The sequence below is a fragment of the Pagrus pagrus genome (genome assembly GCF_965226575.1).
Source record: "Pagrus pagrus genome assembly, chromosome: 10".
In the NCBI taxonomy this organism is placed as follows: Eukaryota; Metazoa; Chordata; class Actinopteri; order Spariformes; family Sparidae; genus Pagrus; species Pagrus pagrus.
The window spans coordinates 2,663,378-2,690,399 of NC_140194.1; the positions used below are offsets into that span (position 1 = coordinate 2,663,378).

General features: G+C 45.5%; 1 protein-coding gene across 5 annotated transcripts in view; it reads right to left on the reverse strand.

Moving 5' to 3' along the window:
* Positions 1-27,022, reverse strand: part of ptprz1a (protein tyrosine phosphatase receptor type Z1a) — a 143,552-nt gene that overhangs the window by 48,784 nt on the left and 67,746 nt on the right. For all 5 annotated transcript variants that reach the window (XM_084364663.1, XM_084364662.1, XM_084364659.1 and 2 more), the window contains one exon: positions 1,154-1,216. In XM_084364663.1, coding sequence (XP_084220789.1) covers positions 1,154-1,216 — 63 coding nt within the window. The remainder of the gene's footprint in view (positions 1-1,153; positions 1,217-27,022) is intronic.

The window sequence follows — 27,022 nt, forward strand, 5'->3', positions numbered from 1 at the left end:
AACCAACAAACGTTTGATGTTTTTGCTTTAAAAATGACGTAGCAGCGCTTTCTGGCACAAAAAACAGACCCAGACCAAAAGGAAACTGAGGACACCGAAGGTCTCTGCACTTTTTTGGCTTTATAGTGCTTCTCCTCACTGACGACGTCTGAAGAAGACGATACCGTGAAACTCCCTTTTGTTTTCTATCTGACAGCCTGTGTTTTGACGAGCTGCTTCAAACAACATATCAAAGTCTACAAACCACCGACAGTTGTTACAACTCATCCTGTGATATTAATCTGATCAGAGGAGAAGTGACCTTTTTATTAAATCTGTCGAGCTCTCTGCAGAGAACACGCTTCCTCTGATGAAGATCAAACAAACTGTGTGTGTGTGTGTGTGTGTGTGTGTGTGTTTATATTCACATGCAAATCCTTAAAATGAGACTAAAGTGGGTGAAATTGGATTCATGTGATTCTGCAGAGAAGGACGGCATCTTCTCCTGTTCTATGATTTCAGATCAGATAAAACAGAGTCTGAGGTTACACAGGAGAAGAGTTTGATGTTTGCCAGCGAGGTGAACCCTCCAGATATGAGCCGACATGTCTATTTGTTTATAAAGTGAATATTATTTTCTAGTTTCACTGGTTTTGATGCCAAATGTCTGAAGTCCCCTACAGGCTGCCGCATTAATCACAGCCACAGTATGAAACAAGAACAAAAGACCTCCTGATGATTCGTCTATTCTTAGCGCCACACCAGGAGCTCAAAAAGTCAAGTTTAGTCTGAGGGTAATGAGGTCATGAGGGGGTCAGAGGGTTCATCATCTGGGAGCAGGAAGAGGATCAGAGATAGGATCCCTATTTACCTCCTGTGGTCACAACTCTCCTGTCCTCCTCAGTGAGCGAGAGACGGGCAGAGAAATGAAGACGACGAAGAAACAGACGAGACGGATGAACTCCCGTCTCTCATGGAAAGTTTTAAAGGAAAGATGCACACTTTCTGTAAAATCTGCTGCATCGATTTCTTGCATCGACTTACAATCTTTCCTGGGAAGTAAAATTAAAAGGATCTTGATTCTACCTTTGCTCCACATCAACACCTCCTTTCACTCAACACCAGATATGAGCACTTCATGCTCATGATGACCGACGGCTGCCGAGTGACTCACCTGCATACGACCAGTCGATGTCTTCTGAGAACTTGCGTTGATTCCTGTATGCATATCCCTCAGCTGCAAGACAAGAAAGACAGAGACGTCCTTTTAGAAAACGTACAAGGAGAATTCATGGATGCTGAATTAATTCATCTACTGAGTCCTTTTAAGAAGAAGAAGAAGGAGAAGAAGAAGAAGAAGAGGAAGGAGGAGCAGAAGAAGAAGAAGAAGAAGGAGAAGAAGAGGAAGAAGAGGAAGGAGGAGCAGAAGAAGAAGAAGAAGAAGGAGAAGGAAAAGAAGAAAAAGAAGAAGGAGAAGAAGGAGACGAAGAAGAAGGAGAAGAAGAAGAAGAAGAGGAAGGAGGAGCAGAAGAAGAAGAAGAAGAAGGAGAAGGAAAAGAAGAAAAAGAAGAAGGAGAAGAAGAAGCCACAACAACACTGATACTGGATTGAATGCTGTCAATGTTAGCAGCAGATGTTTGTGAGTCCCTTAATAAATCACATGATTTTTAGAGTTGTTGCGTGAAGAGAAACTTAACAAACTTTGTGAAGCGGCTACGACAGAATCTGAACCTTTGGTGCCTTCTTGTAAATTCAGCATTAAATACAAAACATTCAGATGTTTCTTTCCTTTAAAAAAGTCTCGCTCTGAGCCTGTCTCTGAAGTGTGTCGTACTTCCCGACAGCTGTTTGAATTCACTGTTCACACACCAGACTTATTAAAGAATATAACATACTGACGGTAACATGTTGAAATTTACAAACACAGTAAACAGTGACTGAAAAAACCTACTTCTTCGTCGTCCGTGGCGAAAGTCTCCAGACTCCCTTAAAGAAATGCTAAATTTTGAGACTTGTTGCGTCAGGAGAAACTTATAAACTTTGTGAAATGCTGTCTTCAACACATTTTTAACTATTTGGGCGATTTTGTTTATTCGGCAAACGTTAGACATGAAGATTTGTCTTTCTTTGTGTAAAAAGCATCATATCTGTTTGTTTTATTGATGTAGGTGTACATTTGCATACAGAGCGGGGAAGTGAGATGTGATCACAAGTGGTCAGGTGTGAAGTGACGGGCTTCATGATGTCCTCTTGTTATCAGATCACTCAGGACGGATTGTAAAACAGAACAAATGTCCTGTTAAACACCTGAGCTGACAGATTCATTCGCTGGTTGGACTTTGATAGATTTTATGGTTCGACAGTCGATGTGTTATAGCTGGTTCGATTTCATCTGATTTCTTGTCTGACACCGAGTCACCGCTGAGGGTCCAGTGAACAGCTGCCAGAAAAACCAACAAAAAACATAACACAACACACTTTCACCCATCCAGCAGCTGAAAACAGCCACAGGCTCCTGCACTGAAACAACACAACACAAAGCTGCAGAGGATCAGTGAGTCACTTTAAGAAAAATGACCTCTTTTGTCATGTTGGGTTTGTGTGTGGTTTGCTTTGTGTAAACCCCCTTCATGGTTTCAAATCTCAGCTGCTTCCAACAGTTTCGGTAAAGATTTCTTCACCTCGTCCCTAATTGTTGTATCTCTACACTTGGCTCCTGTGTTATTGCCTACAGCACAAACTCCACCCACAACATGTCCATGCTGGTTGGTGATTAATAATATTTAGACCACAAACCACGGCCCATGTTTGGGCGAGTGGAGGCCGTAATGCTCCACACCCTTTCAGATTAATGAAATCCAGCAGCAACGACTTTACATTGTATTCTGCAGACTGAAATCTCAATACAGTACTTTCTCAACAGGTTCAGGTCTGGGGAGATCATTTCACTTCTCTTACATCAGCCTGAGTTGACAATTTAAGCTTTTATTCACTACTGACAAGAGGATCTCCTGCTGGACTGAAGTACTGGACTCTCTTAGTGTGTTTTAACAACTGAAGACGCCTAATTCCATGTTTGTGGCGACCAAAAGAGTCATTTTATTGCTAAAACACGATGTTTTAGGAACCCTGACCAACATTAACCTACCCGGAGCACAAGGACGGCATTGTCCCGAGAGAAAAACTGATGAAACGTACAGTTACAACATGAAGAAACAAAAAAGTTTTAACTTATCTGTAGTTTTGCACGAACGTACTTAGCTCAACATTTATTCTTGCAGAGCTGTAGTTGGAAGACTTCTGGTTTTAGGCTCTTGTTTTTGACTTCAGCCCGGCTCGAAGCTGCTAACTAACCTTTAAGACTCTGAAGTACTGCTACATAAGAAGGCGCCTTTCATTCCTCCTCTGCGACAGCATCACATATCGCTTCAGTAACTGCTCTACTGCAGCCTGAGCTTCTCTGGACACTTCATGGCTGACTCAAATAACTGAACTTCCCCTAATAGCATGCACTTAACTGTGACTCACACACCGGGAGAGAGACTGAGGCCACTGTCCTCACAGGGGACACCGTGAAGACAATATGGACACTGTTCAGTGACTGTAATACCTCTTAATAACACCTGAAAGTCCGGGGACGATAGGTTTTGTTGTCGCCCCGATTCTGGCGCCTATGGCACCTTTACCCATAAGTCACCAGGGTTTCAGCACAGAGGGGTTTCATATCTACTTGACCGACAGGTGTAGCAACCAATAACAACAGTAGGCGCCACCTTGTTGGCCATATTTGGCTACAGCTGTGGACAGTACGGCCGTTTTCCTGCATAATCTAACGAAGCCTTATCCACATCATCAACAACATCCCTCCTGATCTCGCTCCGTTCTTCTGGACCTTTCTGATTAACTCGGGCTCACTCAGACTCTCAGTCATGTATCTAATGAGACCCAACGTGGCGAGATGTCAGGAGGTGACATCATTAACCCCAGCGGCTGTCCAGGCATCTGTCACATTAATGAAGGAAAGCCGTGAGGGAACAACACCTCATTATCATAACAGAGCACCGACCGAGAGACAAAGAGCGAGAGGTCACATGACACACAGAGGAAATGAAGTGACGTGATGAGGTGTGTGTTTACAGCACTGGTGTTCACAGGACTGAGGAAAATGTTGGGAATTTATTGATGGAAAAAAAAAACATGAACTACGATCAGGTATCGGATCACAGCGTCAGTGAACGCTGCTCAGGCTGTTCAGTAACAGCTGAACACAAATATCTGAACTTTCCCCTCCTCACGTTTGATGCATGTGAGGTGAATTATGGATTATTTGTATTTGGCGTCAGTGAATGTGACCGAAACCCATGACACCAGCCACATATCTTCTCTTCTTGATCTGGAGGTTCGGTCACATTACAGTTTAATCGTCCACTCAAACAAACAAGTCTGACTGACTTTGAACTACGATGTAAACATGTTTGACACACAAACCTAACATGTGTGTTTGTTTGAATCCTGTATGAAGAGTCCTTCATGTCCACATTATAACAAAACGTATTCAGCGTGACAAACTGAAAACAGAAACATGTGCTTAGTGCCTCCTTCTCCAAATTTAATTTCCCGTCCCGACCTGTTTCTGATCGGTTCAGTATTAGTCCGCAGTAAATTAGGAGATGAGCTCTCCTGCTGTGCGGTGTTTATTCCCTCTGAGCTCCGGATGATAAGGGTCTAATCCAGGATCACGTGTTTGACGGACTGCAGAGGGAAGACGTCGCAGCACCTTCAGCATGAAGACATTCATACAGGATGTAAAGTTCTCATGTAACGCAGCAGTTTTCCAGGCAGGCTGCCAGTAATCTGACCGCTGTAAGGGCAGACGAGCTGCATTAGATTAAGTGTTTACGAGTGAGGAGGAGATCATGATCACTCTGCAGGAGGACTGGAGCACTTTTACATTGTTATATTTGTCCTTTTCCTGACCTGACCTCTGCTGCACATCTGTAACTCTCTGTTGCTCTGTCAGTCTTTATCTGAGTTTTACCTACAGTAGGTCCATCTGCCTGTGAGACTGAGCTCAGGGAAACAATCTGCAGCCTCCTTCCCTTTGAGAGAATAAAGCTCTTCTTGTTCTGAAGCGAAACATCACAGAATGATCCAGTCGTGCTTTACGTTTTAGTGAAAGTGTAGAAAGTTTAATCCTTAAATCTAAATGTGTTAACATGATCCAGCAGAGAAGACTTTAACAGACTGACAGAGCACCAAAGTGGAACTGAACCTCCTGACTGGGCAGAAACTCTTTCCCATGAATCATTGCATGACCATACATAGAGACCGAATGTGATTTACTGCAACGCTTTCCTGCTGCGTTACAGCTCCTGCCGGCTCATCTCCTTCAGAAAGCAGAGATAAAGAAACAATCGGGCCGGCGTGAAGAAGTGACATCGTTTGTCTTCTCGTCCTGATGTTTCTCTGCCAGACGCCTCGCTCTGGCAGTGTTATTCACTCTGCCGCTTTTCACTTAATCGCTAACCTCCAACACGCAGACGGTGGCAGGGTCACGACCTCCAGTTTAAAAGGTCAGAGGTGAGAAGTTCAAGTAACAAGAAGCAGCTTTCATTTCCTCCACAGTGAAGCGAGGACGTCTCATTAGCCAGCTGAAGACTGGCAGATCAATATCGTCATCCCTAAAGCCGCACTGGACACCTGGCTACAAACTCAAACGTTCAAGAAGCTTGTGGACGTAAAGGAGAGAAGTCAGCTGCGACTCCCTCCTCGTCCTCGTCCTCCTCCTGTTACTTCCTCTGTGACCTCGGAGCAGTCAGGTGGGTCAGGACTAACCCAGGTGGAAATGGAAACCAGAGAGTGTAAACAGCAGCTCTGACACGAAACACCTGTCCGCTCCCTGAACAGTTCATCAACACGGGTCCATTACACAGTGAGTGTGTGTGTGTGTGTGTGTGGCGGGTTTACAAGGAAAATCTTCCAAAATGACGGCGTTTTGTTCAGTTTTCATTTCTTTTACAAGTTTCAATTTAGGCTCCACAGTTAAACCAGTTATAGTTACACCTGTATGAAGCGTCATCCACCACGTGTGTCAGTACTTTTTAGATTCGATGTGCAGCGATCTGAAAAACACATGATGTGGCTCTGCACGTCAAAACGAGCAGACAGACGGATCCCGAGGGAAATTTAAGCATCCAGTAGCTTATACGCAGGACGTACAACATGCCAATACATACAAGAATATAATTTAAAAAAGTGCAGGATTTGAAAAAGTTAGGTCAAATAGTGAAACCAGTTGAGCCCCAACAGTTCGCTTTAATTCAATCAAGCTTAATCCAAAATCAAATCAAACATAGTTAAATTAGCTGGATCTGGATTTTATTTGGATCTGCGTCAATTTGTACTCACTAGTAGATACCAGTCACCTTAATAAGCCTGTTGTTGTTCACCAAGATCTATGCATTATTCCCAAATTAATGAAAATGTCGCAATTTTAAAGAAAGTGAGAAAAATAATCCTGGATCTGTCCCTTTATTTGGATCCACACTAAAGGTCAACAGGGTCTATTCTGGGCCGAGACTCATCCTCCATCTGAGTTGAATGGAAATGCATTCAGTAGTTTTTTGTGTAATGCAGACGTGGGTCAGACCTGCAGAGATAATGTAAATCTCAATCCCATTTCAGGACCTATTCATATGTTAAATGTAGCACCGAGGCACCGATGTAATTCAAACCACAGTGACTCTGTCCGACACATCTGATCGTCTGCTGCCTCAGTGTCACTCCGTCTCATCTTCTCTGTGCTGCAGGACAAACACGACTCGTCCTACATGCACACATCAGACGCCGCAGGTTTCAGTTACAGACCACAACGGCGTCGTGACACATGAGTTGGGTTGGAAACCTTTTGTGTCACTCGCTACAAAGAAAACACCTGCTGAGTCTGTCAAAGTACTTGTGTTAGACAGGAAACGTTACAGCTGCACAAAGGGAGTCTGACAGATGCTGAAGAGTTCATTATTACACGACAGAGCAAACAGCACACCGATGATTTAACTATAAAAGTTTAACGTGTTCGACTTCAGCCCTCCGACCCTCAGGGACTCAACCTTAACAACAGAAACATCACAGTTAAAATAAACTGACCACCTTCAGACATTCATGATCCCCCAGGGGTCAAACTTTTCCTCGAGCGCCATCATCGGATTAAAAATGTAATTTGTTCATGATATTTCATCGGCCTCAGCTGCACCATCCCTGCCAGCCTGGACCCTCACCAGTGTGCTCTCAGAGCCAACAGATCCACAGAGGATGTCATATCCACTGCCCTCCGCTCAGTCTTCACACACCTCGAAAATAAGAGCAGCTACATCCGGATGCTGTTTGTTGACTTCAGCTCAGCATTCAACACAACCTCATTAACTAAACTAAACTCAACACTCTGCAACTGGATATTTGACTTCCTCACAAGCAGAGAGTTCGGATTGGCTGTCGCACCTCCTCTAGGTTAGTGCTCATCACCAGAGGCCCCTCCTGTTCACTCTGTACACCCGAGACTGCACTCCCAGACATCAGGAGGACTCAACACCACCACCATCAGTCGCATCATAAACAATGTTAGAGTTCATATCGGGAGGAAATCAAAAATCTTGCTGAGTGGTGCACAGAGAACAATCTATCGTCAGCAAACCAAGGAGCTGTTGATTTTAGAAAGAAGGAGGCAAAGACACACACCTGTCTACATCAGTGGAGCTGAGGTGGGGCAGGTGAACAGTTATAGGTTACTGAGAACCTTTCTTGGTCATTGGTCAGAAATTGATCTGCCTCCTACAGAAACTCCAGCCTCCTGACTGGAAACATCACAGACTGACGTGGTTCATCACGGCCCAGGACATGAAGGCTCTGCAGCGGGTGATTAAACCCGCCCAGAACATCACTGGTACCATCTACAGAGCATCAGCATCAGGATACTAAAAGACAACACCCACCCAGCCACAGTCCGTTCACCCTGCTGCCATCTGCCAACAGATACAGAAGTATCTGCTGCCGTACCACCAGACTACACAGCAGCTTCACTCCTCAGGCTGCGAGACTCCTGAACTCATCTTCACCACCATTTTATAAAATAGATGTAGCACCAGGGTCGTGAACATAGTTTTATTTCTTAAAACCCTTTACCTTCCCTGTAAGCTTGTAACCTTGCACAAATGATTATGTTCAATGTTGATTAATCTGTCGATTATTTTCTCGCATAATTGTCGGTGGGATATGTAACGGTGAAAAATGTCGATCTGTGTTTTCCTAAATCCCAAGATGACGTCCTCAAATGATTTGTTTTCTCCACAACCCAACAATACTCAGTTTACTGTCAAAGAGGAGGGAAAGAAACCAGAAAATATTTTGGAAGTATAGTCAAAATTATGTTTCCAGCTCGTTAAATGTGAATATTTTCTGGTTTCTCTCCTCCTCTGTGACAGTTAACTGAATATCTTCGGGTTGTGGACAGAAAACAAAACAGTTGAGGACGTCATCTTCAGCTTTAGGACACACAGATCGACATTTTTCACCATTTTTGGACATTTTGTAGACCAAAGTAATTGTTTGTGACCGAGGTAAAATACTTACTTTAATGATTTTTTCCTGAACCTAACCAACCATCTGTGACTGTACTAAGGTCCCGTTTGTCTGTTGCTGGTTCGCTGGACGTAAATAGCTGTTTATAGTCTCAAAATCTAATTCTGTATAACTTGTTAATGGAGACATTAGAGGGAAGAGTTTCAAGGAAAATATGATAGTGAATTTTGTCAGGCCCAGCGTCAAATGATGTACCGGTGCACAACTCGGCTGCTGCTTTATGATCCTGAGAGTTAAAATTTCCTCTGACTGTTGCTGTAATGTTTCGGAGTTGTTGGAGAAATGTAGCGAGCGGAAAACGTTTCTGTTGAAGGAGCGAGAAGAGCTGACGAGAGAAAAGCTGATTTAAGGCGAACGGAGAGGAGGAAGTGAAGACGGGAGGGTGATTGAGCCGGAGGAGGAGGAGGAGGAGGAGGGGTGTGATTCAGGTTGAGGACAGAAAGCAGGAGGGGGGGTACATGCTTATGTCCTACTGGAAAAGAGTGAATGAGTAGAATAGATTGTATGGAGAACTCTTGCTCAGCGTCTGTACGGAGAGAAAAAGACCACAACTGTGTCAGTGTGTTTATTCAGCGGAGAGTGGCCGGCTCGGCGCTCCGGTCTGTGGGAGCCCCGCAGCCTCCAGCCGGACGCTGAATAAGAGGATTAGCCGAGCCCTGGGAGAGCCAGGACGTCCACAGGCTGTGGGGGTGAGAACTGGTGCCCACGCCAGAATGTGTGACGACCCCCCCACCCCCCCCGGCACATCCACCCGAATCTCTGATGCCAGGAGGACGAGGGTCTGCGGAGGGGGTGGGGGCGGTTTCTCTAATACCAACCGCTCAGACTGGAAGGGGATGGCAGGTTAATCTGTGGACAGTCTGTGCTTTTATTTCTTTAAGGACCATCCTGGTGCTTTGGTAGGTTGTAGCTCTTTAATCGCTCATTTCCCCAATTAATTCATTTCATCAGTTGACTTCCTTCCTTCCAGGCAGCCACTGGTTTATTGTACAGAGGCTTGGAAACTTCCTGCTCACAGATAATAACAACTTATTCATCTGTTTAATCTAAAAACTGATATGCGTGGTATGATTTGGGCCTAAAAGTCAGTTTCACCTCCTTTTGTTCAGCTGATTTCAGGTGACCCAAACCTTAAACCTGCAAAATCCAACATATCCTCAAACCTAAACCACTGAAGAGGTGCTGTAGTTTGTCAGCGTCTCCCAAAATGTTCGATAACACTGTTCCCAAAACAACATGTGTCCTAATGAGGCGGTAGACGTCACCTGAGCTGAGCCTTACGAGCAGCGTTGTCAGGCCAGAGTTATCCTGTAGATCGTGAAACTTTTAGGGTAAATTCAGGTCTGCGATTTATATTCTGCCTGTCAGTCCGAGCTCAGGGCAGATATGCACCCTGAAAGAATCTAAGGCCAGTGAACGGGACGATGAGCCTGAACAGCTGGACTGTTTTACACTTCAGAGGTCCGACCGCAGGCCTGATCTGTCAGCAGACCGAGAGAGAGACAACGCTGAGCAGAAAACCTCTGCTGTCATAACAGGTCCACTAAAGCTTCTGGACAAGTCCTGCAACACGATGGTGTTTTATCAAAGTTTGGTGGCTCGTCACAAAACTTCCTGTCATCCTCTGATGGAGGAGAACTGTGAAGTAAACAGGTTTAAATCTCTTCCCAGCAGTAAACTAAGAGCTGAAGCAGCTCGTCGTGTCTGTGGACCTGACAGATCACACCTCATACACGTCATACACTATCTCTGAAGACAGATATCCTCAGACATATATTGCCTTTAGCCTGACACTTCCTGTCAGTGACTCTGAGGCAAAACACTCCCTAATGTGCGGTCTGTGAAGAAGATTATCAGTCAGCTTCAGAAAACAAATGGTTTTAAGACTGATGTGTCGGTTTGAGTAAAACTTCAAACCCTCTTTCTCTAAATCTCTGTTTTTGTAGTTCCTGCTCCTGTTTCTCTTCACACAGAGGCACGTCGCTAGCAGTCACTGTTTTCAGCACGGCATGCTCGTTTCTCTGGCGGTTTTCAGATGCGCAGAAAAGCCAAAATAAGTGATATTTCAGGTTTTTGATGCAGGGTTTGTACGAGATACTGTGTGTAGGAATACAGACGTTGTACGGTTGAGGGAATGTAGTGCCAAAGGAAACGGCTGTTTGACGGCAACGCAAATCACCAAAAACATTGAAAACATCAGCGTACACTTAAACAAATTTATATTTTCTATGCAGTTACAGCCCCGCTCCACTTTACCAAGCTGTTCGTGAACGGCCGTGTCTGTAGCAGCGAGTCTCGGTGTGGTCGGGGTCTGAGGCAATACTGTTTAAATATAGTAGTAAAAATACAGTGAAAGTATTTTAATTTAAGTGCAGCAACAACTTCCAAACTGGCTTTGACTGGTGGTGAAACAGAGTTTGACCTTTGTGAAGCTCAGACAGCAGAGTGATTCATCAAAGTGCTCCTGCTAGATTTACACACAGCTGAAGCTCCACTACAAGACCACCAAGAGGAAATCAAAGCGCCTCGTCACAGCGCTGCAGGCATTAGACAAATGAAATGTCGGTTCTACCTAAAATAAAATCCTTCCAAATTGCTGCTGGGAGCGTTAACACGGGGGAGAACCGGCTGCGGGAAAACTAAACTCATCAGCTGAACAGAAGCAGCGGGGTTGAAGTTCTCTCCATCGATCAGCTGCTCTCATCTTTCTCTTTTAACTATAAATGGCAAAGAACAAAACGCTGTGGATTATCTACAGGCAGAGTCCATCAGCCCTAAAAGGAGGACCGAACATGAAAGAAGCAGCGCTGCTGAGAGGATGATTCCACACGAGCACGCCAGGAATGAAGGCGAGAAAACAGACTGCAGCGGCTGGAAACATGAGCCAGGTCTGCAGGACAATCATCTTTATGAAGTCGCTCGACAAAGAAGCAGAAAGATTTGACACGTTAGTGAGATGTGTTCAGCGTTCGACCGCACTGAAATGTCTGAAATGAGTCGGGACAAGTTTGTGGCAGCATAAACTTTATCTTTTAAACAGGAAGTTGAGATGTCTCAAGCCGTGTTTGTGGCGACAAAACCGGGTCTTTCTAACGAGACCTCGGGACACGTCGAGCTGTGTTCGTGATGACAGAAAACTGATGTTTCTGACGGGACATAGAAATATTTGAGGTAACTATGAAGGCTTTGTTGGAGATGAAGACACTTAAAACTTCTCTGAACAACAACATGATCCGAGTTTGGACATCTGCAGTTGATTACGGCTGCTGTTTGGTGACATCTGGACTTAATGTGTCTCAGATATCTGGAATAAACGTCCTCACGATGTCTTTAAGAAACCTAAAATAAAATAATCTACATAACATCACAGAAAACATGTGTATCAGGTTGGACTTGGCCTCCACCTGTCAGTCAACACACTCACTTCTGTGTGTGTGTGTGTGTGTGTGTGGTCACAGCTTTAACTTTTAACTGCAGTGCCACGTCTCTGGTCTACATCCTCCAACACCAGCATCACTGCACTGAGCTGTGATAAGACCCAACAGCTCTGTGGCAGCATTGTGTGTGTGTGTTTTCATGCACTCATGTGTGTCCTGTATCTGTAGTCAGAAACAAATGATCTGTCTCGGGGGAGGGCGGATGAATAATGGATCTGACCGTCTACAGTTTCCATCAGCAGCCTCTCTGGGCTGCAGCCACCGCGTCCGCTGCCAGCTGAGCATGAGCAGGTTTTCTGTCCTGCTTCGACCAACCAGCAGTGAGTTTCATATCGGCGGTGTCGACGTCGTTTTCAGCTGACACAGACGCTGTGCAGGCGGCTGCTGGAAGCAGTCAACTTTTTAATTGTTCGAAGAAATATTCTCATTTACAAGTCCTGAATTCTGTAAGTCCATTTTTATCGAGCACAGTTGCATCCAGCTTATTAGTCCTGCTAGATGAACCAAGGTGTCGTTAAAAACACTCGACATCCTTGATGAAAGGTCGAGACATCTCAAGCACGGTTTGTGGTGACAAAAAGTTTTTGACGGGAAGTCAGAACATCTCTAGCTGTGTTTGAAGCAACAAAATGTGTGATTATCAAGAGACCTCGGGACACGGTGGAGACTAAACCAGTGTTTTTAATGACACCCTGGGACAACAAACAGATATTTTTGACGAGACCTCGGGTCAATTTGCAGCTGTGTTTGTGGTAACAAACGCACCGATATCTTAGCGGGAAGTTGGGACATTTCCAGCCGTGGTTGTGGCGACAAAAAACAGATATTTTTGACGGGAAGTGGGAACATCTCGAGGCATGTTTGTGGTGACAAAACCTTCTGTTTTAATTAAACCACATGATCTTTTTCTAACCCTAAACGAGTGGTTTGTGTGCCTAAACCTAACCACAACATAGTCACAGCCTTGCCACAACAGAAAAATGTAAAACTGAACCTCTGCAGAAATGTTCATTGCCAACTTTTTTTATGCCATTTAGGTCGCAGTTGTGTCACCAGAGGGAGCTGTGTGAAGTCTGATAGATGTCCTCAAGTGATGTCAGTTGAGTCAGCGGGGTTGAAGACTTCTGGGTAGTTTTTCATTGACTGGACCTTTATCAGTGCAGTCTGACAACAGTGTAGGAAAAGATAGAAACTCAGCTCTCTGTCAGCTTTTGGAAGCTCATCAGACAAATGTTCAGGTCCTGACTTCGCGTAAACAACTGTGGACGACTGCAGATGTCTCAGCTTTTGCTCCCTTTGTTGTATTTACAGCAGTTCTCAGCGCTGACGCAGGCCGTCCCACCAACACCTATTCAGCCTCTGAATGTCTGCTGGGTACCTGCCCGCTGTTCACAGCGTGCCAGCCTCTGCCGCTCCCGCTGCTGCATCAATCTGAAACAAACCCTGCAGCCGAAAACCTTCAAACGGCCTCTCTCTGTTCGTCTGCCCGGCCGTCACCTCCACAGCCAGTGGCTCCAAACACTCAGAGAGCGACCGGGCTGTTTAGACAAAGAGCTCCCACTCAGAGCGACTTGTTTACAGGAAGAGGAAGATTTAGAGGCAAACTGAGAAAGGTACGGCTCCAACACAACCATCTCAGAGACATTTTATTTATATTAAACCTTCGCTGTTAGCTATAGGCTCGGCTTTACGTCTGAGCTGCTACAGAGCAGAACGTAAATAAAGATTTATTACATTAAAAAGCATTAAATGTATGAAGCATGTGGCTCGTGTTGGCATCAATCAGAGAACGCAGCGGTGTGTATGTAAACTTAAACTGTTATTAATCCAATATGCTCCCACTGTGGCCTCCAGAAGTTTATATGCCTTTATATGTAATTTGTGAATAAAACAACATGAGTTTGTGAGGAAATGTCGGCACACCTGGCCCTGGGTCTGTCAAACCTTCCTGGATTAAATCAAAGAGGAAGAGGAAGAGGAGGAGGAGGAGGAGCACTTAACACTGTTGGCTTGACCAGAAACTTCCTCTGCTGGCCTCATCGAGATCAAGCCCCCAGGAGGATCGCCAGGCTTTGAAGCCAGTTTTCGTACTGTGTAATGACATCGTCATGTGATGCACTGGGCCCAAAAATACTTTTTCCCATAAGATAACATTGTGGATAATATTGTGCTACAACTCTCCATCTGAATTTCCCAAAATGTGAAACTTTTGCGTTCAGCAGTCGGAGTAACGACAGCAGCTCGTCAGACTGGCCGCACAGTCTTTGCTGTTGGAGGAAACTGAGCGGTTACACAATCGCTCAGATTGTGGACACAGGCTCATTCATTCACGGCGTCTGGACGGCAGCACAGTGTCGAACATGATAGCCCTTGCACCATCCAACTGGGCTGTTTGTGTGTCAGGAGTTGGTGTGTTCAGTCTGAACACGGATATCAGCAGCATCTCATCAGCTCTCTCTCTCTGTATACAGTATTTATGATTAAACCCAGTCAGAACATCACTCGTACCCATCTATTGAGCATCAGCGACATCAGTGAGCCACAGTCTGTTCACTCTGCTGTCGGCAGGAAAGAGATTCAGACATATCCGCTGCCGTACCACCAGACTACTGAGCGGCTTCACTCCTCAGGCTTCACTCCTCAGGCTTCACTCCTCAGGCTGTGAGACTCGATTCTTCCACGCTCCTCCAGGAACAGTTTATTTCTGTGATTTGTTTTCTCATCCAGCTCAGTCTGATGAAAGTTGAACCAGGTCTGAGAAGCTGAGTCTCACCGTTGAACTCCACTGCGCGCAACAATTATTCATGTAACTGTTATAAACACAGCAACAAACAGACAAAAGGTTTGTGTTCCCAGCCGAAGGATAAGAAGAAGGGTGGACTTGGATTTGTCTCTTTTTTGAGATTTTTGTGCTGGCTGGAGTGTTTTATTCTGAAAATTAACCGGTTGTTTTGATGTTGTTTCGGTGTCTCACTTCCTGTCTGCTCTGTGCAGAATTATAAATCACCCAAATATCTTTTTCTGCGTTATGTTTTTTAAACCCAAAAGTTTTCATATCGGCCAGTATTGACAACATATACGCCGATATTTGTCTGTGATAGACTAATATCAATTGAACTGTACGCTTTTCCCATACATTGTTGGAAAAGGGAAAATGATCGGCTACAGTTGCGGGTGACTGATGCAGCAAAGATGCATGAAAGGAGCGCCTGTCCTAAAAAGCCCCCCGTACAGAAGACACTTTTTACCCCACTCCTGATAAAGATCTAAGAATAGGAAAGTTCTGGTTTCGACGGTCCGTGAGTTTCTGCAGGTTACCACCCTGAATACCTGATCAGCAGCGAAAAGGGGCAGCGAGTTTCCTTCTTCACCCAGATTTCCTCATGTTTGAAGCGTCTGTTCCAAGCGGCGCTGCTTCGGTTCCAGCAGACGTGTTTCTAATCTGATCGTACACACGGTGACGAAACAGTTTGTCAGAGGCCCAGAGGAAAGCTTCTCTAACAGAAAAACGACTTAATTAAACACCGGAGCTGAAAGGACGAACGAGAGTGCCAACGCTGTATCCCACAGGAAAGACAATGAGAGAGGAAGTGTGTGTGTGTGTGTGTGTGTGTGTGTGTGTGGCCTCGCACTTTTATTATAAACTTCTGAACTTTTGATTTTCTCGTCGGCTCCGGCTTCAGACGGGCCTGATGTTCCTGATGATACGTGGAGGAACATCGACTCGTTCAAAGATTATTTATGCAGTTCATCTGAGAGCTCATGCTACATTCAGGTCATGTAGGATTTCTGAGCTGCCAACTGGGGAAAACAGTCAGTAAACACTGAACAAATCCTCAGATACTGACCAGTCGAGGCTCGAATTTTAAAGCGAGGCCTGTTTTTACCAGCGCTATAAATAACCTATGATGATGTTTATGGTTGTGGATGATTTTAATCCAAAAAGTGTGCCGTTGTCTTACTTTGAGCTTGATTTGTGATTTCTATTTCTGTGACTTTATGCATAAAAAAGTGCATAAAATCACAAAATAAAATATGAAAACTCATTGAACTGTTTTAACACTGTCCTGCCCACGAGAAACCATGTTTATTCTGATTAAAACTGCACTTCTCCAAGTTTTGTTTTTTGTTTTCTGTGTCGCTCTCTCACTGTCTTCTCTCTATAGCTTCCTCCTCCTCCTCTTCCTCCTCCTCTCTTTTTATTCAGGCTCCCTTCTGATGGACCTCGGGCCCCTGGGACCATCTACATCTCCTGGCTCCTGCTGCCTCACATATTGACTGGATTGATCTGGATCATCATACCCTGGGCTCCGCTGGATCATTGCTCTCCTTGTATTTCTGTCAAAATTTGATGCCTCTTCACTCTGATCTTCTCTGTTTTACTGCTAATTATCCTTCCAGGTCACCACGGTGGAGCCTCGTCCTGCTCAGTCGTCTCCTGGATCCACACTTTACTTATATTATACAATTATCTGTATCAGATATTCTGTCAATTCAATTCGTAAACTGTGATTTTGTTGTTCTGTACATGCGACATCTATTGCATGTCTTTCCGTCCTGTGAGAGCGATCCTTCCTCTGTGGCTCTTCCTGAGGTTTCTTCCATCTTTTTTTTTCAAATCGAGGGTCTCAGGACAGAGCGTGTCGCTCACTGTACAGATTGTAAAGCCCACTGAGGCGATGTGATTGTGATTTTGGCCTTGAGTCAAAATATAAATTGATTTAAAATGGATTTGAAAAGATTCAATAAAATGCTATCAAACCTCAAATCTTCTGTAGCCATGTTTCCATCCAAATTCAGCACAATTTAACAGAATTTTACAGAATATCTGCAAGAGGAAGTGTGAATTAACCGTTAAGTGCTGCTGTCCATTACAAGATGTCACGCTGAGTCTGTAAATCCCCGTCAGAGCGACGACAGTCTGCAGACTGTGTTCGGTTCACGCTCCAGCAGGACGCAGTCGGACTCAGCTGAGCATCACCGCTCTGTCCTTCCCAGCATGCCTTGCTCTCTGTGTGTGGCCTTCACTGTCAACGTGAAGCGTTTCACACATCAGCAGCAAAGCAGGGAGGAACCAGCACGCTCCGCCTGCCTCTCTGAGACCTTCACACTTGTCTGATAATCATGTTCAGACCACCCTGCTGATTGTACAAAGTCTAAATGTCAAGATGATTTAGCAAAGTGCAAAAAATTATCATTTAATTTGGCCGTTTTCTACATTAGAGATGTTTAGCAGCTGAATCATCAGCCTCAGATTTAAGTCTCCACGAACTGTCAAGTCTCTGCAACTTGATTTGCATAGAAATAATGACATACTGTTGTTTTTTTGTGCAGCACTTTAGAAAATAAGATGACAAACTGCTTTACAAAATGCAAATTAAATAGCACAATAGAAATAATGAAACAGAAAAGAAGAGCAACACAAAGAAAACAAAGTCAGATGAAGTTTCTCATTTATAAATTACATCGGTTCAGTCTCGACCTTGAAATGACCAAGACAACAGCAAATGAGCAAAATTTTTAAATGGTGTTTAACGCTACATGTTTTCAGCCTGTTTCAGTAAAGATAAATAATCAATCAGAAGCATGTTCACATGAAGTCTGAGCAGCAGCTGCAGAGCGGAAGGATCGTCTTTTCTGTTATCGCCAGAAATGAACTGAAACCGAAGGCAATCTGGAAGGAAGGAAGGAAATCCATCTAAAACCTGATGTATTCAGATCTGACTGTTACAAACTGTGAATTAAACAGAGCAGGTGAGCATCTTTAGCTATTTGTGTGATTTTATTTGTTGTGTTCACATAAAAATGAACACCTGTGCGGCTTGATTAAGTGGATATTTTCAAAATAAAGAGGTCAAACTCAACATTATTTCACCTGGTGTTTAAAAAAATGACAAAAACAGGACAAGTCGTGTAAATGATCAATAAATAATAAATAAATATCCAGATCGCCCCGTCTGACACTAGTGCCTCGCTCTGTCCAGACAACCCTTCACCTGTCTCTCAGCAGGAGGCCCCGCCTCCAGATGATGTCAGCGTGACATCATCTGCGGGTCGCAGCAGGAGCAGCCAAACACTAATTGCTTTTTTCACCTGCATGAATCCAAGCCGGCGAACATCACCAGCACGATCAGCAGCTCATTAACAGGCAGACACTTTGTGACGGAGCCTCGGGGGGACGCACGACTATTTTGAGGAATGACCTAATTGAAATGAGCAGCGGGGGGTCGGACGCAGAGGAAATTATGGATTTTACACTTTGTCCTCCTGTAACCTTGACACACTTCTACTGGGTTTTAGTAATGTAAACCAATGATGGCGGCTGTTTAATCCTCATTATTCTCCGACAATAAAACACATTTAATCTATTTCATTATGAGATTATTGTGTTTAATAGTTTGTAGGTGGAGGCTGACAGACGTCTGCTTGGAGTCAACTCTCTCAGATGGCTGGTGACGATATCTCAACATCGTCCGCTTGGATTTGACTTTTGTTTTGCTTAATGACAGTTTACTAATCAAACTAATCCAAATTAAATCAGTGGGAAAACATTTATTGTGTCATATGTACGACAGGGTTTGTACAGCTTTTTAAAAAGTCAAGTTCATGCACTTTCAAGGTTCCTGAAACAAAACTTTCAAGACTTTATCATCGCATCTGAATTATTTCTCTGAGTATGTAAAACTTAATAACAGTTGAACTCATTTATATTAGTTATAGAACGATTATCGGCCCTGGATGATTGATTACACGTCACAATTAACAGCCTATAAACAGTGAATAATCTGAATCTACGAAGTAACTAGTAACTAAATGTAGTAAATAAATGTCATGGAGAGGAAGAATAAAGTCGCAGAAAAAGGAAATACTCAAGTAAAGTACTTGAAAATATCAGTTTTCAGTCTCCTTGATTTCTAATAATCGGTATTTGCCCTGAAAAAGCCGTACAGGTCGACTATTAATGTGTATCGCAGGGTGCATAAATCTTTGTAAGAGTAAAATGTAAGCACTGTCAAGGTTCCTTGACCAAAACTTTCCAGACTCTTGAGGACTTTATCATCACATTGTTTCTATAAGTGAGTAAAACTTGGTGAAAAGCCTCGCTGCTGCGTTTCAGACGAGCTGAAGACGAGCGAGTGTCGTGTGATTAAAGCAAATAAAAAGTCAAGTTATTACTCTCAGCGATCATTGTGCACTAAACTGTCACTTGTTTATTTTACCAGCTGTTCATATTAACTTTGATTTTAAATCATTTCAGCACCTGAGACAACAAACAAATGTGACTGTGTGATCTTTAACTTCAAATAATAAACATTGAGGTTTACATGAGTGATTGTGTCGATGAAACACCAGATAATGTTAAAAATATATATTCCTAACCTTGAAAACATAATGTCTGGTATTGAGGTGAACTGTTACTGTACTCTGTCCCTAAAAATATCTCGTCTAAATCAGCTCCTGGCGCTCCAGATGCAGCAGTTCGGTGGGAGCCTTTCAGTGTCGACCTCCTGCTGTTCACCTCCACCACCAGCTGCCTCCCGTCCCACCTCCAGTCCTCCCAGTATACCCACTCTGGGCTACAGTACCAGTCAACCAGACGGTAACGCGAAGAGACGTGGAAACATCCGTCTGCTGCCGGCACAGAGGGACTCGCAGGATGATTTTTAAAATTTGGGCCAAACAAAGACGAGAGCTAACGAGCAGCGACAACATGCATGAACGTTCTGCGTCCGTGTTCGAGGGAAAGAGCCGAGCAACATCACAGCAACACACTAACCAGCAGTCCTCCATTCAGTGGTGTCTTTAATCTGTGGAAACATAATACGAGACAACTGGAAGTTCAGATAAACGATGTGCATCTTAATAATGTGTCATTAACGTCAGACGTCCAGCAGTGAGAGCAGACTTGTTGTACGAGACGCTGAGCAGAAGGAGAGTTTCTGAGGTTGAGTTATTTTCTTCACCACAGAGTTTAACGACGTTGTTTAATGCTGCCGTGTGTGTTGGTCAGCTGGTGTCGTTTGTTACCGCTGACCGCTGCTCCGCTCCGTTAACGTCAGCCTCCGAGCGACGTGTATAAAGTGTTTACAACCATGCAGCCTACTTCACGTTCGTATCCAGTCTTTGCTTGCACAGAAGATAACTTGTCCGGGAGCTGAACTACCATCAACATCACGCTATTAATTAACATTTAGAAAATTGTTTTTGACATTTGTGGATCGATTCTGAATCGTAGGAAAAACCCTTTTCCTTTTGACCCTCCCCGACACTCAAGCGATCACCTGAGGACATTTATCAGACTTCACACCACTGTCTCCTCACAAGACCTGTAAACTGACTCTGAAGTGTAAAATCAGTGATGTTGCCCTCGAGCATCAGGACAACATTTGTACTTACTTACGCATAAAATATAAACATCTAGTCGGGGTGTATCGATACATCGATTCGGATCGATATATCTATCTGACATCTAGCAGAAGATATTCATGACATTTCTTAATCACATTCGTGCTCCCCAGAGGATGAACCGTTTAGATTTTAAAGACCCCTTTAACTTCACTCTTCAACCAGCCTCAGCAGGACTGTACGAACATTTAAACAGTGTTTAAGATGTTTGTATGTTCGGGTGTGATTATCAGTGAAATCCTTGGGGAAAATCAATAAATCACCAAATGGTTTGACCTTTGCTGACCTGTGGGTCTCACGGCACATCTGGCAGTTATCAGCTTTGGTTTCATCCCAAATCAACTTCGGCTGCTTTCAGTGACAACGAGAAAACTTCATACTCTGCTTCCACTTAGATGTAACTGCTGTAATTGTGTGGCACTTCACAGACTAACAGGATTAACCTTTCACAGCCTCCACATGCCTCGTGGGGGAAATTCTTCCGATCTGTGTTCAACAGCTCAGGTGTGTCAACACGACCTGAGGCCTCTCTCTGAGGAGCAGACCTGAGCAGAGTGTCTCTGGGGGAAACATCTGCTCTGAGCTGTACGAGTCAGACACTGCAGGTCAAACTGACAGCTGACCTCTGCAGAGTCTTCAGGTGTTTACCTTCAGAACGGACACACCTGAAACAAAGTGAAGCCCTCTGAAACTGCTTTTCGGTCTCATTTACTGCCGGGTTGCAGTGTAGACCATTGTCCACTACAATCAAACTTTCCAGCTTCTTTACATATAAAGCCAAATCACTGTGGTGTTGCGCTCACAACAACACTTCTGGGTCGTAAACTGCCCGTTGAAATCAGCAAACTTCAGACCAAATGCAAAGCAAATTAGTCCTGGGTGTAGATTACATACAAAGTCAATGAAAAGATGAATTTATATTTCTTTGTGCTGGGCGGCGGGAATGGAGAGAACACGAAATTCACATGACTTGAAAATATTGAACTCAGGCGAGGATTTTACGTGGTGCTGTGTTGCGCCATGAAGGTAACGTTGCTGGTGTCCTGACATTCGTGAACAGCAATGGAGGATAATAATCACTAATCGTGGCTGTTTGCAGACACCCAGAGCTGTAGGATAACACATCTACTCGTACCGAGACAGGAGCTAGCGTGGAGGAAATTGAGCGAGGAAGTCTGACTACCTGGTAAGTCGCGCAAATATGTCTCAGCACAGCACATTCAGGGAACAAGTATTTTAAATGTTTACCGTTTGGTTCAGTCTCAACATTTCCACAAGCAGCAGGCAGCAGTTTTCAAACCAGCGCCGATGAAAGTAGACGACCCGCCAGCAGCAGACAGCAGATGTTACACAGTACGAGACGAGCTGGTGAAGACAGCTGAACATCGGACTAACAGGAGAGCGAATACTGAACTCTATTACGTGGACAACAACATAACTTCAAACAGACGATCATGTTGCTTCGTGTCTCATGTAATACCATCTGTTAGGGCGTAAAAACAGACCAAAGAACAGACTCTAAGTGGCCAAAACATCCATTAAATCTGTGTGAAATTCACTTTATATTCCCGTCTTTCACATTTTTGTAAAAACACCAACATATCTGTCTCTTTCTGCCCTTTCTTTCTTCTTCTCTTACTTCTTTGGAGCCTCCGGAGACCTGACATGGCGCTGCACAGCTCGACCCCCTGCTACTGTTAGCTTGTAATGTCGCTGATCGAGGAATTTAAGCTCATTCTCCTCCTGCACTCAATGGAGGCTGATCTGGATAAGAGGATCAGACTAATGTCTGAAATGTAAATGTAAATGTTCTGTAAATACTTGAAAAGCCTCGTTGAGGCCCATCGAATCCTTTTGTGCACGGCAACATCTGCCTAAAGCGTCTCCGCATTCACCTGCTTAGATCCCCTCCACCCGCCGCTGAATGGGGGAGAAAAGGAGTGAATCGGCCCCTTTAGTGAAGAGGACTTTGACCGACCCGCGTCCTCCACGCGGGCCTTTTATCGCTGGCCTTTTTCTGCGTCACATTTCGGGGGAATTCACATTCATCGGTTCGAGAGACGAGGGCCATCGAACGTCCGGGATCGAAGGGAGACCACACACTCGCAGGCAGCTGAGGAGTGGAGAGAACAGGGAGAAAAGTGGAGGACAAATCAAATGGCTCTCCACCAGCTACTCTACGGGGGGCTCCACTTGTTCTCCGCTGCAATGGGCCCCGGTGTGAGTGGCCCCCCCTTTCAGAGGCGCCTTCGGGCCACCCGGATCTGCCCCGTCATCCATTACAGCGTCCAGAGCGGCGGTGGGCACAGAGGAGGAGGAGGAGGAGGAGGAGGAAGGGGGGCGAGTGACAGTGGTGGCAGAACACCAGGCGGACACCAGCAGAGACAAGATGGTTGGCTAACCAGAAAAACACACCCGACACCCCTCATCCCTCACCCACCCAGAAACCAGAGAGGAGACAAATGAGGAGGATTAAAAAACGTTAAGGGGGGAAGAGGAGGAGGAGGAGGAGGAGGAGGAGGAGGAGTGGGGGCAGACAGTAGAGGGATGAAGGCATGAGGCTCGAAAAAGGGGAGAAATGTGGGACAACAGGGTGAGAGAAGATGTGCAGCAGCGAGCAGAGAGGTGGTGAAAGGACGGGAGAAAATGAGAGATTAAGAGCTGAGGAGAGGAAAAAGGAAAAAGGAGGCGGACAGAAAAAATGTTAAAGAAGATTGAAGAGTAAGAAAAAAGAAAAGAGATCTCACCACCAGCAAATACACTGCAAAAAATACCCTGAAATGAACTTCACTCTTAAAACTTTCATTTTCCTCAAACTCTGGAGTCTCCGGTTGTCGATTCAAACATCTCGAGAACTTCATCCTAAAACACAGTCAGGCTGAGTTTCAGGGAATGAACTGATTCACACGATGTGGTCGAGCCATAAAATATAAAAACAGACGTTTCAAACAGGTTTGGAAGTATTTGCTCTTTCTAAACTTAAATCAGTCTGAAGCAGAATCTATCAGACTGGACTCTATCAGAGTCCACCGGGCTCGTTACAGCTGCGATATGGTCGCCGGAGCCGATCGCTGCCGTTCTAGACAATCTTCATGTTTCCAGCTGCTGCACCACGGCACGTTTCAGCAGCGTCCAGGAAGCGGCTCTCTGCTCTGCTCCACGGAGAGTACTCGCCAAATCTCTCTGTGATGCACAGAGCCGATCGAGCCAGACAGGAAGTCAGGTGCTGACTCGGGCTCAACAGCAGCAACGAAGTCGGAAATGTTAAATTAACAGACTGAAAACAGACACACGATGAAACGATTTAACTTCATAGCCTACTCAACCACGATAGAAGCACAAACACCAAGGAGAAACGAGGAAATGAAAACAATATGAACAGGTCAACAGGCAGGCACGACGCCCCGCTTCAGAAACGTGGTAACAGAGACGACACGGTGGATTCAAAGGGTTGTATTAGCAACCTGTGCTCCTACCCTGCCAGTCTGCACTGATATTTTACCCTCACGAGTGCTGAAGGGATCTTTAATTTATCACTTGTAACTGGAACTGTCTCAACTCTCTGCTCTCACTCCTGTAACTTACATTTTTAGTATATAGTTTTTTTTTTTCTTTTACAAGTAGTTTTGTGCCTAAATCTAACCAAACCAGAACTCTTTAACAACGTTAATAACAATCCGCAAGTCAGAATATGTCTCACTATGCAGTGTTTGTTAGTAAGCTTTATTTTGAAAGTCCAATAATTGTATACTATGTATTATTGAGTCCTTAACGTGCAAAAGGGACATTAGACATGTAGGTAAAGCGTCACATCTCACTACTCCGCTTCAGCGTCTGTATGAAAGTCACAGAGGAGGAACGGGGGGCAGTTTCATTCTACCTCTGTTACACCTGCAGAGGTAGTAACAGAGTCGCAACAGGTGAAGCGATGTCTGTGTGTGACGGTAAGACGCCGCTTCCCCGCTGAGAACAGCATCCCTCTCTGGGAGTGAGAGCCAGACAGGGTACAGCTGCTGTGACCCGACCAGCAAAAAAACAACCTCACTTTCAACAATCGTTCAATGACGGAAACGAACTGAAGACCAATCGGCTTGCTGGGATGGGTGTTTTTTTACAGTGTGTGAGGGGAACCGAGGCCTGAGAACGGTGATGGGGACGGGGGGGGGGAGGTGGGGGAGGAGGGTGGAGGGCTAACGAGGCTGGGGGTGTTAACGAAGACTAATGAAGGCAGGAGTGCTGCTTAACCTGCACTCCATCGCTCTGTGAGGCCTCCAACCTCGCGGTGTCGGAGAAAGAATGTGTGTTACTGTGTGTGTGTGTTACTGTGTGTGTGTGTGTGTGTGTGTGTGTGTGTGTTACTGTGTGTGTGTGTGTGTGTGTGTGTGTGTGTGTGCGCCCCCCCCCCCCTCACACACTGCGCTCCCACACTTCTGCTCCAGCTTCTCAGTGTGACAGCGTCCTCTCCTCCTCACCGCCGCCGCCACTGGGACAAATCGCAGTGCCATCGTGCGTCACGCTTAAATGCCCCCCCGCCCCTTCTCCCATTGAAACCACCCCCCCACCCTCTTCTTTTCTCTGTTGCTCTGCATACCCCCCCCTCACCCCACCCTCCCCGCCACCACCCTCCTCAATCTGCCCCCTTACACCTCCCTTCTTTCTGTAGTTGCCCCCTTTCCTACTGTTACAAAACAAATCTCCCCTCTGACAGCATAATTCACCGGGCCGGGCCAGAGGAGGCGGCGCGGGACGGACGGGCCTCCTCAGCTGACCTCCGCTGAGGACCCGGCTGGTTGTTTCCCCACGTAACCCCGGCCTCCATTCAGCCGAGGGCCAGCGGGAAGAAAAAGAGGGGCGACTCGGGAGGATTCAAATCGGTGGCCCCTGTGTATGCCTGAGTGAATACCGTTGAGCCTAATACCCACTAATCTGGTCATCAAATACCCCCGCTGCCACGACTGGAAATCTCTGTTTTTTCCCCCCCTCAGACTTCCAGTGGGGCAGCGAGGGACGTCTGCCCAGCCGAAGCTGCTTTGGCCAGAGATGGAGGGATAAAAAAACCAAGGAAAGAAAAGGGACAGAGAGAGAAGATGGTGAGAAAAAGGAAGAAATAAAGGCATGAATGTAAAGAAGAGGGAAGAAAGAGGAGGTCATCTGAGGTGACCACAGTCCTGTGTAAGTCTTTCCTTAAAGAACAAACTGAACCCAAATGAGCTTGTACACAGTTTCTAATTCTCTGTAAACTCAAATTTAACTGTACTGTCGACGCCAACAGCCTCTCGTGTCTCTCGCCCTCCGTCTGCTCGGTTTCCTTCATCCTATCGCTGTGAATCAGTCCGCAGAAAGGAAATTACACGCGAACTATTTTGACCATCGATTAATTAAAACATTTCCTGCTTGTGAGGATTTTCTTAAAGACTTCGGCTCGATCCCATATCCACGTTTTACCCCTGCAGCTCCCCTTCCCCTCAGAACAGAGGTCAAGGCGTTAGTGGTTGAAATCTCCGGAGATACTAAACTCATCAACGCATCAAATAAACAGATCACTGCTTCGTTACCTGGCCACTAGCGAGGCTGCTCCTTCTCTGCCAGTCCGCACTGATATTAGAGGAGTGGTACCCGAGGGCGTTACATTAAAACCTGGATACATTGTTGGAAGCGGGCCCCCCGTAGAGCGTGCACACTGAGACTTCAGCCAACCGGGTCGGCTGTTTAGCGTCCGGCTAACGGTTTTACAGACGCTTCCTTCACAATGTAAGTGTTTTTGGGCTCCAGTGCGTCACGTAGGCCACCACCAAAGTTGGCTTCAAAGCCCGGCGCTCTTCCTGGGGACAGTCAAGCTCAAATCAGCAACAACAATGTAACATTAGCGAGCTAGCTAGTTAGCTACAGAGTCATCAGCAAAATGGAGGGGCAGGGCTCAGTGGTGGGGGGTTGGGGGTGTGTCGGGATTGGGACTTGAAAAATGTGAATCGGTCCTTTAAAAAAGACGTCCAGCTAATGCCGTTAGTCAAATGTAGCCGGGCTCGGGGTTGCGGTCTGTGGCGGCGGGCATCACATCTACATCTACCGCCTGCATGTGTTTGACTGACGGACTGTCTGACTGTGATGGCCATCTGTCAGCAGACGCCCTGTTAGACAACAAGAGGCCCGGTGGACGAGCCCAGGCGGAGCGCAGGGCACGGCTGGCACTGCCCATTCACAAATATCTTTTGGGAGGACAGATGGTGCCGAGTTTTCTCCTCATGTGTCTTTTCTTCCACCGTCAACCATTCCTGCGCTGCCTCCTCAGCGAGCTGGCACCTCCTTTGTGCCCCGACGTTTCATCAAAGCTTCATTTAAAATGGCCCAAATGAAAAGGGAGGAGGCGTGAGGGAGCCCGGAGGCTTTCTGCAGGTACCGAACCGTCCAGCACAGATCCAGGCTCACTGGCCCGGGCACAAAAGGTTTCACATCTCTTCAGCGAAAACTGGCTCCGACCAGCTTCTCCCCCTAATCTTTGTTTCACGTCTCACCCCCCGAAAAGATTCAACCAAGCAGATCAGTGTCCTCTCTGGCACGCTGCGACC